This window comes from Neolamprologus multifasciatus, chromosome 11 (genome assembly GCF_963576455.1).
Source record: "Neolamprologus multifasciatus chromosome 11, fNeoMul1.2, whole genome shotgun sequence".
In the NCBI taxonomy this organism is placed as follows: Eukaryota; Metazoa; Chordata; class Actinopteri; order Cichliformes; family Cichlidae; genus Neolamprologus; species Neolamprologus multifasciatus.
Window position 1 is genome coordinate 18,858,693 of NC_140449.1, and position 10,721 is coordinate 18,869,413.

The 10,721-nt window shown below is 46.9% G+C and overlaps 1 protein-coding gene across 1 annotated transcript in view; it reads right to left on the bottom strand.

The window, feature by feature from the left end:
• The window catches only part of znf804b (zinc finger protein 804B), a 34,202-nt gene extending 32,654 nt beyond the window's left edge, over positions 1 to 1,548 (bottom strand). Inside the window, 2 exon segments of the mRNA XM_085176122.1 lie at positions 130 to 441; positions 1,015 to 1,548. Coding sequence (XP_085032248.1) covers positions 130 to 282 — 153 coding nt within the window. The 5' untranslated portion in view covers positions 283 to 441; positions 1,015 to 1,548.
• Between the last annotated feature and the right edge of the window lie 9,173 nt (positions 1,549 to 10,721).

Sequence of the window (10,721 nt, forward strand, 5' to 3'; positions counted from 1 at the left end):
CATACGTTATAAATCCCATATCTTCTAAAATAGAGAAAAAAAAAACACTTCACTTGAACTCTTTCAAACTTGATTGCTCAAACCCACACACATCTAGAGAAATCTGTCAGAGCCTGTATGCTGTCCTACCGGTGAGTCACTGTTTGCGGATGGACACAGAGGTCCTCTGAAGACTCCCTTGACGCGCCTGAAGTGTCCATTACTCAGGTGTGTGGAGCTGATAACCAGGTAGTAGCACGCGCTGCACGCCATCCCGGGGGCCTCGCGAGGTTTGGGGCCCATAAATGTTTGTTTTCCCACGTTGGTCCTGGGTGTCGGCGGTGTCCGACAGGCGCCAAGTCAAGTCCTGCTGGGAGGCTGTGCAGGTAGGAACGTTGTCGGAGCGGTGCGAGAAGAGGAGGGGGGTCTCACTCCTGCTGTCCTCTGTTGGAAAGTCTCTGTCTGCGCGAGAAAAAGACAACAGAGGAGAATTGCTGTTTATTAAGACTGTACTTGCTTCTTAGATGCGCGCGTGCGTGTAAATGCGTGAACGCAGAAGAGGCAAAAAGACTAAAAAGAATGAGAGACAGTTTCAAAGATGAGGATGCTAGAGCCTACTGACCGAGCTCTGATGCTGGAGTCTGCGTTTGGCATGCTGTCGTCGGCCAGGCTTAAATAAATGAATGAGCGCCTGTGGAGTGCCAGAGGAAGAGAGTGATCCATCCAGTCTCTGTTTCACACACACACACCCTCTCTCGCTCACCTCTCCTCTCGCTCTCTCTTCCCCGTCTCCCCCCCGTCCACTGGTCGAGTCTGTAAAGTGCAGGCAGCCTCAGCCAAACAGCAACAGCGGCACCCCAATTTGAGTTCTCAGTAAAGAAGAGAGCAGCAAACACTCTCGCAGGTGCGCCTTCTCTTCACGCACCTCCAACAGGAAAGAAAGGGAAAACATCTGACCTCTCTGTCCCCCCCCCCCACCACACACACACCCCTCCCTTCTGCTCTATATTTATTGGCAGAATGGTTTACAGTCACCTGTCTTGTGAATGAAATTCCGCGGTGCTTGGAAGGAGGGACGGTAAATCCATCCAGAGCAGAGCTAGTTGTTATTATCGTTCTCCAGCGCAGGCAGGTGGAAGTGGCTCAGATTCTTTCTCAGAAACACACACACACACTCTCTCTCTTCTTCTCTCCCCCCTTCTCCCCCCCGCGATCTGTATGTGCGTGCGTGTGTGCATGCTTTCTCTCCTAGGGGGCTGCACCGGACCGGATTTCTGTCTGCTGTAGACTATAATATGCAGTCCGTGTCCGCGTGGGTCTGGGATGGACGGGGATCACTTCAGTGCATGCTGTGCTTGAGTAACTCCGAACTGAAGCCCCCCCCCCCCCCCCCCCGCACTTTCTCTTTTTTCCAGCTTTTCTTCCCTTTTCTTTAATTCTTGTTGTGCGCATCAACGACGACAGGGGAGAATCTATTTTGAACTGTATATCCTTGCATGTGATTTAAACCCACCGATGGCTGCCCGTGTTTACGTCCATCAATCCCTCTCATGCCCCCCCCCCCCCCCCCCCCCCCCCACACACACACACACACAAACACACAAACTGAAGGCACGAAAGTTAAAGCGTCATGGTTTTATAGGATCCTGGCATCGTCTGGTGGGGGAGAGGAAATCTCTCTCACTTGCAATCTCGGGGCTGATGATTTGATTACAGATAAAAGCGTATTTCCCCGGCTCGGCCTGTCAAACTGCGCCGGTTGCCGTCAAAGAGCAGCTCTGGAACAAGCAGCAGCTGAGGCTCACGGTGTGTCTCAGCGGCGTATGGCGCTGTTCCTTAACGCGGTGCTGAAATTAAACCGCGAACACCCACAGCAGTGCGCGGCGCGTCATGCATATTCAGCCTGGGATTAGGGTGCCTTTTGTGCTCAACGTCAACCCTGAGCGCTGCAGACAGCTCTGGATTTTAGAGGTAAACACTAAAGAGGACACCAAAGGACGCGTTTAAAAAAAGTGAAGTCCACTTTGCTCGCTTTTCGTGTTTTCTGTGTGGGTAGATGGTAATATACACCCACGACGAAGTTTAAGCAACTTCTACTTAAATAAATGATAAAACCCGACAGATTCAGATGCTCATCGTGTAACTTTTGACAGTCTTTATATTCTTGCCGTTGCTGCTGTTATTAACGCAGGGGTAAGTAAAGCTTTAAGAACGACAAATATGTAATGACGAAATCCGAACAACACAAAAAATCCGTTTTCACTTTCAGTTTAAAAGCAGCAGCAAAATTGTGAGACATCTGGGCTTCCACATATTTGTAGCACACAACTGTGGTTGATCCTTGTGGTCTTGGAGCTTTTGCAAACATTATGTCGGTAGCAGCCTCTTACTCTTTGTCAAACTGTTGCGGCTCTGCACTCGACTCATTTTCCTCTTTAACAAGTTTCTTTCTAGTCCTAGAGGCCAGTTTTCTAGCACTTCTCAGGCCTCATGTGTGAGCATCATTACATGAACTGGTCTCAGATGCACTTGGGTTTTGGTTTAAGTTCATTATAGTCCGAGAGAGTGTGATGCTGCTCTTTGTTCCTCTGGAACTCCATAATGGTCAATTGAGTGCTTGCGGCTTGGCTGGCTGATAGATCGGTAATTACATTTACCCACCCAGTGCGAGCCTGTATCACATGCAGAGATTTGCTTCTGTGGGTGTCTGTTTGTGTTATTAAGTAACAGCAGACAAGCAAACAATCTATTTTGGTTCATCTTTGGTTACATCAGCCCACCTCTGTTTTTAATCTGATGCATGCATCAACATAATAAGGAATGGGAGGCCAGACCTAACCTTGGGACTTCTTTATGGCCCAACTTTTATTCAAAAATCTTTCCAAAGCAAAACTTAAATTAAACCTTATTGATTCTCTCTGAGGCACATGCTGGTCTCCAGATTAAGCACTAACCATGGAAGATGTTTTAGATTTTACTTACAGGCTGCTTGCACATACCACATCTAAGTTATGTCAAGGTTTTCAATCCTTAAATTTGCATTTTTCTATCTCTTTATGAACGACATCTATCAGAAATCGTGTTTCAGTTTGTGTAATACTTCGTATAAAGTCTTGCGCACGTCTGTTCTTATAAACTTGGTGATTCATGGTGACAGTAAAATCATTATATGATATAAATCATGTCTGTGTCTGCCTAAGCTTTTCCCTTTTTTAAAGGAGTATGCACTTGGGCTCATGTAGGCAATATTTCTGAAGTGTTGGCTAATCGTGAATTTTTTCCACGAGTGTTCAAGTTTGCATGCACATTCCTTATCGCAGCAGTGTTTCCTCTGCTCATTCGAATGAATCTCATTTCCTGCTGTGAGGCTAACCCTGTGAACAATTTATTTTCTGAACATCCTGGGGTCAACAGTAAGTGTTTGAACATGTTTGTAAGTATGTGGCTGCAAAATAACCCTATGAGAATACCTGTTCCCTAACTCCTCTGCAGTCTAAATTCAAACATCATGCTGCTGTCGCAATTTTCTCCTGCAGCTGCCTCTGCTCATAATACTAACACAACCCCCTAATGACAATAAAACTGACTGGGCGCCAGGAACACATACAGTCATGTGAAAAATAAAGTTTTTGCAGAAGTCTGTGCAGCCCTGTGAAAAACTAAATACATCCCATGATTCAGCAGCTTGTAGAGTCACCTTCGGCAGCATTAATGATGTATGATTTTATCAGTTTCTCACATCACTGTGAGGTATTTTGGCCTGCTCTTTTTTTTTTTTTTTTTTTAACAATGTTGCTCCAGTTCAGTTGAGGTTTGTGGGCATTTGTTTAAGCACAGCTCTCTTAAGGTCCCATTTCAATCAGGTTGAGGTGCAGACTTTGACTGGGCCATTTCAACACTTTAATTCTTTTCTTTTTCCAGCCATTCGTTCCATCAGCGCTTGAAATATAAAGAAAAGTTTTTTAATTGACCGATGCATTTCAGCACGTAGCTGGGTCTTCAAGAACAATACTGCAATCAGCACAGGAAAAAAATCAGAACGGCAAAACATGTCCAGTATACCTATCTACCGATCCACTCAGTTGTGTGATTGCACAGAAAAACAAAGTAAAATATATTTGTGATATAAGGCGTTTATTTTTAAGTGTCCTTCATAGTGGATGTTTGTAACATTGGATAAGGAAAAACCTAAAACACCCCCCAAATTTATATGCTTCCTGGTTTGGTACCAAACATATCTAAGTTTGACATTAATCAGTCCTAAACTGGCCTTTTATCACACTGACAGCATATCAGCACAAGCACCTCATACCAACTGTCAGGGTCCAGGACACTGTTCCAGAAGTCTTGTGTTTTCCTTCAGATGCAACTTTGCAAACCTAAGCTGTGCTGCCATGTTCTCTTTAGAGAGAAGATGCTTTCCTTTTGAAACCCTTCCAAACAACCCATATTTGTTCAGTCTTCTTGTCACAAACTTTAACATTCAACACACTAACTGAAGCCTGTAGAGAGACGTAGATTTTGGATTTTTTTTTTTAAAGATTCTCTGAGCATTGCACAGTCTGACCTTGGGATGAATCTGCTAAGACATCCACTCCTGGGATGATTGCGAGCTTATGTCCAGACCAGCAAACTGCCAAATCTTCTGCTTTTATAGAGGTGGATACACTTGCTAATTATCAGTTAATGGTTATCAGCACCTGGACACAACTTACCCCCTTAGTTCCTTTGGATGTCCTTCGTTTTTTCCTCAGTCATGTGAAAATTTTTCTTTTTCACATGACCATAAATGCCAGCAGATATTCGCACTTGGTTCATTCACATGTGTCTAATGCCAATCTGAATGAACCAGAGTGTGTGATCTTTCTAGAGTTGGGAAGTAACAATGTAAATTTACCCAATTATGTTTCTCTAGTACAGTTTTGAGGTACTTGTGCTTTTCCTTTATACTCTTTTATGCTACTTCTTCCTTCTACTAAGAGAAATCTGCATGTCTTTTATTAGTCTGTTTTAGTCCCTATAGACATTTTTACATAATAGATGCTATAATAACTTTTTAAAATACAAAACAACACGTGGTTAAACTCAGTTTCCCACCTTTTTGGCTTCTGACATTGTACAAAGAAGCAGTGTGTAGTTAGTGAAAGCCACATTTCACATGTCTGTGAGTTGGTTCACCAAATGCTGTTTTGTTTTGCCCTTTCAGCTTTTTGCATGGTTTTGTTTCAATAAAAGGTCAAATGGTCAGATATCTAATTAAAATATCAAGGACTGGACATAAAGTCCATAAAATGAAAACAGATTTTGTGCCTCTGCTCTCCTCTCCCATTAGTCCTCCCAACTTCTTAGATTTATCTGGTATTCAAATAAATAAATAAATAAATGAATAAATCTGTTTATAAAGCAGCTCAAACTAATTTGATCTCCAGCAGCTAGAAATGAAACAGGCTGCTTACACACCAATGCTTCCTCCAGTAATAATCCAATGATGTCATTTCAGTAAAATAATGTACCAATCACAGGCACCAGAATAGTTCTTTTGCTTTAATGTTCTGCTAATATTTTAACTACATTTTGCTTTCACTTATTTTCTTTCACTCGAGTAGTGTTGTTGTTTTGTTTTTTTTTGCCATGCAGGACTTTTATTTGTAATCAGATATTTTCAATAAAGATCCATACTTTAACTTAAGTAAAGGATTTGATTACTAAAACCGGTGTTTTTCTTTCTTTGTTTTTTTTAAACCACTTTACTGCCTGGGAATACTTTTTCCTTGACACGCGAAAAAAGAAACCAATTTCACACAGGAAATTACCTTCATGCTGTCTTCTAGCAAAAGGTTTAGCTAATGTCTTACACACTTAAGCACTGCTAAGTAATGCATTTTCTACGTCTTGGAGTGCCAGTGAAAGCAAAACAGCAGTAATAAGTGTAACCTAAACAATAATGTAGTGCAACACAGTGATACAAACCCTTAAAAATGGTGTCTGATAAACAAGCTTCTTTGCGGTTATTAATAATGTTAACAGTAATGCTGGGGATCAGACGGTGCACAGTATGCAGAGGTGTTGTGCACTGATTCACTACCTGCTGGTAATACTGGGCATATGTGCAGGAAGGATGGGGGAGGGGGGGACTATTTGCACTGATCACCCACAAGAGGAAAGCCAATGTGTATATTTTAAACACTCTAATTCCCTGAAGTACCTCCCCTCTCCCTTGCTCTCTCCCTGCTCCTGGTGCACTCATTACTGTTGGAAATGATGCAGTAATACTGAGAGGAGGGAGGCGGGTGGGGGAGTTGGAGCAAGTAGCAGACAGTGAGAGAGACAGAAACAGAGAGAGAGAGAAGCAGAGGGGGAAGGCAAATTCGTGGTGGTATCTATTTCCCCCTGTTGCTGCCTCTGGGTCTTTTTTTCCCCTCCTCGCTTTCTTCTCTCCTTATAAACCTTTGAAATATTACAGTTAGCTTTTGGGCGCATATTGCTGTCTTTTATGCACAGCGGATGAGATTGCTTCTGAATGCATTATGATCCAGTATTGGTTAAGTGTGCGCCTGTGTGCCTGTGGTATGTCTGTGTGTGTGGGACACCAGAAGTGGGTTTCCTCTAAACACCCACCGTGGCATCAGTGTGAAAATACTGAGCAAAAAATTTGTGTACGTGTGGAGGCAGATAAATATTCTGACAGAAGCATTTCTGTACCACTCGTATAAACAAGACCAGAGTTCCATAGAGGGGGTGGTTAAGGGTGATTTCTTTTAACAGCTAAATATTGCACAGTTCAAGGCAAGCCGAAGCTCTTTTCCAATGCCGCACTCAGTTTATGAACACGACATACCTGAGCTATTATCTGAGACACCAACATCTGTGAGTCGCTCTGACCGCACTGTATGTTGTTGGTAATCGCTTGCAGCACCCAGAAGAAATTCAGATAAACACAAAGGCATCTTAATAGAAGATGTTCTCCATGCTCTTAATAGACCGATACTTTCTGATCTAAATTGCAGACAGACCGCTAAATGAAGCTGTAGGCATTTCATGCAATTGTGGAGAGGGTTTAAATTAATATATAAATGTTCATATGGAAGAAACAGTATTAACCAAAATAGAGTTAGGGGCATCTCAATAATGATGTACTGATGCCATATTACCGGTGATAATGTCCTAAATACTTTTTGAATTTGCTTTGTTTACTTATTTTTTTTTTAGGCTTTTGTGCAGCTGTCCCTCTCAAGCAAAGACCCTTTCAATTCACCTTAAAAGTGAGCATGGAGGCTATGGAGATAATAACCTAACCTCCAAAATCCAGGGACAGGCCATCCTCTGGCACAGATATATGACCATCAATAACCTTTGGATTAACAAAGACTGGACAAAGAAAAGAAGAAGCACCTTTTCTTGAAGCAAAACTTTTAAGAATTTCAGTAATAAGACTGAAACACATTAAACTTTACAACAAAAAAGTGGCCATATTTAAAAATATCTTTGAGCTGTCTCTCTCTGGGCCCCAATTTCCTTTGCTACAGACAGAGAGAGACGTTGATTTTCAGTACTTGCTCTCCTTTTATTATTCTAAATAGAATAATTTGGAAATGGTTAAATATAAGCCCGTGATGTTTGGTTTCATAGGAATCAAAATGGTAATAGTAGTAGTAATAAGAGCCCAAAATGTCCCCAGTATAACTATTAATCTAAGGTCCAGTTTCTTTTATAGTTTCATTTGAAGTAACCCCAAAAGCCACATTTGTACGAAGCACCTTTGACTCTTTATTGGGCAGGAAAGAAGAAGTCAACACTGCCACCTGTGTAGAAAGATCAGTATGATTGTCAGATGCTTTTTTTTGCATTCACAGTCCTGTGAAAAACAAGACTTTCACAGGAGTGCACAGAGTCCACATAAGTATGCCTCATGATTTAATAACTTTCAGAACCACCTTTAGCGGCAATAAACTGAAGCAATATGGACCAATTTTTAGCTGTCAGACAGATGTTTGCACATTTGACTTTAGAATAGTTTGGAATACAGAAGAGTTCATGGCTGCAAAACAAGCAGAAATCATCAACTTCCACCATTGTGCTCGACAGTAGGTAACAGTTGTTTGTGCTGATGTGCTCTGTTTGGTTTTCATCAAAGATTTCATTTTGGTCAAAGAGCTCCACTTTCTCGTTTGTCCAGATGACATTATTGCAGAGGTCTTGTAGTTTGTTAAGCTACATTGTGTCAGGCGTTGTGGAGTGGAGGCGAGGAAGAAGGAACCCAAACGCAGGACTCGCAGGTAGGTGAAGCTGGGTGATTTATTGATGATGGAGTGAACACACAGAACAGAGGAAGGACATGGCTGGCTGGACGACTGACTGACTGAATGAACGAAGGACGGACTGACTGACTGGCTGGCTGACCGAACACTGGCGGAAACAACAACATAACCTAAACATCAATGACACGACAAAGAACGAATAGAAACAGAAGACTTAAATACACAGACTGATGAGGATGATAATGAGAGACCGGTGAGCACACAGCTGAACATAATCTGGCTAACGGCACGAGACGAGCTAACACAGGAACAAACAGAGTCCACACGGAGTCCACAGAGAGACAAACAGTACAGGCGGGCGGCCGCGTGGCCGGCGGCCGAGACGAGACAGTTCAGGCGGGCGGCCGCGAGGAAGACGGCGGCGGCCGCCGAGCTGGTCCGGTGGGCGGCCGCGAGGAAGGCGGCGGGCGGCCGCGAGGAAGGCGGCGGGCGGCCGCGAGGAAGGCGGCGGGCGGCCGCTGAGCAGGTCCGGTCCAGGCGAAGCTGAAGCTGGCGACGAGGCTGAGGCCGGACCAGGCGAAGCTGAAGCTGAAGCAGAGGCCGGCCCAGGCGAAGCAGAAGCAGAGGCCGGCCCAGGCGAAGCAGAAGCTGAAGCAGAGGCTGAGTCCGGCCCAGGCGAAGCAGAAGCTGAAGCAGAGGCTGAGTCCGGCCCAGGCGAAGCAGAAGCTGAAGCAGAGGCTGAGTCCGGCCCAGGCGAAGCAGAAGCTGAAGCAGAGGCTGAGTCCGGCCCAGGCGAAGCAGAAGCTGAAGCAGAGGCTGAGTCCGGCCCAGGCGAAGCAGAAGCTGAAGCAAAAGCTGAGTCCGGCCCAGGCGAAGCAGAAGCTGAAGCAGAGGCTGAGTCCGGCCCAGGCGAAGCAGACGCTGAAGCTGAGTCTGAGGCTGGCCCAGGCGAAGCAGACGCTGAAGCTGAGTCTGAGGCTGGCCCAGGCGAAGCAGACGCTGAAGCTGAGTCTGAGGCTGGCCCAGGCGACGGCACGGGAGCCGGGGGTGACGGAGCCACAGCTTTAGGGCCAGCGGGCGCGGAAGCCCCTGGCTGGAGAGCGGCCAGGCCAGCGGGCGCGGAGGCCCCTGGCGGGAGAGCGGCCGGGCCAGCGGGCGCGGAGGCCACTGGCTGGCAAGCAGGAGGGCTCACAGCTGGCTCTGGGTGCTGTGGCTGCAGGTCCGGGAACTGAACTGACTGGACGGGAGGCGACTGGACTACAGACTGGACAGGAGGCGACTGGTGGACGGGAGGCGACTGGTGGACGGGAGGGGACTGGTGGACGGGAGGGGACTGGAGTGAAGGCTGAACAGCAGGTGAGGGAACTGACTGGAGTGGAAGCTGAACAGCAGGTGAGGGAACTGACTGGAGTGGGGAAACTAAGGGATGAACAGAGGTTGGCGATGCTAATGGCTGAGCTAATGACAGGGTTACCGAGGGGGATAAGATTGCAGCCTGGGCTAATAAGGCTGGTGCCTGAGCAGGGGACACCTCAGCTAGCCTAACCAGGGACAGTGCGAGGGCGTGAAAGGTTGGATCAGGAGGTGGATGAAGAGGTGAAGTAGTAGGTGGACCGGTTAGCTCTTCCAAGCCTCCAGGGAGGTCAGCCTGGGTTGAGGCTGCCCTCAGCCTGGGTTGAGGCTGCCCTCAGCCTGGGTTGAGGCTGCCCTCAGCCTGGGTTGAGGCTGCCCTCAGCCTGGGTTGAGGCTGCCCTCAGCCTGGGTTGAGGCTGCCCTCAGCCTGGGTTGAGGCTGCCCTCAGCCTGGGTTGAGGCTGCCCTCAGCCTGGGTTGAGGCTGCCCTCAGCCTGGGTTGAGGCTGCCCTCAGCCTGGGTTGAGGCTGCCCTCAGCCTGGGTTGAGGCTGCCCTCAGCCTGGGTTGAGGCTGCCCTCAGCCTGGGTTGAGGCTGCCCTCAGCCTGGGTTGAGGCTGCCCTCAGCCTGGGCGCTGGGACAGGCACGGGAGGTGGCTGGACACCAGTCACCCCCACCCGGGAAACAAGAGTGGATGTGGAGGTAGACTGCGTCGCAGCTGCCTTCCTCCTGGGAGCTGGCACCGGTGTGGGTGTAGGCCAGGCCCTAGACATCTGAGGAGGTGAAATGGCTGAAGAGGAAGGCCGGATCTGGGCTGCCGTGCTGGTGGGAAATGGCTGAGTGACGGGTGTGGAAATGGTGACCGGGTGTGTGCTACTGGCAGGTTCATCAGGGTTTGGTCTGTTTTTTCTGCCACCACGATTTACAGTCTTTGTGGGAGCGGCGCAGAAAAAATCTTCCCAGTCTACATCCTCCAGGAGGGAAACTCCCCATGGATCGGTGGTGAGTCTATTAGTCACTCTGGGTGAAGAGTCAAATGAGGAGGGTGGAAAACAGTTACCGGAACTCACCACCGGGAGTTGTTGAAAATAGTCCGTGTTATGGCGGCGTGTGCGCCGCTTTCTCCGGGAAGA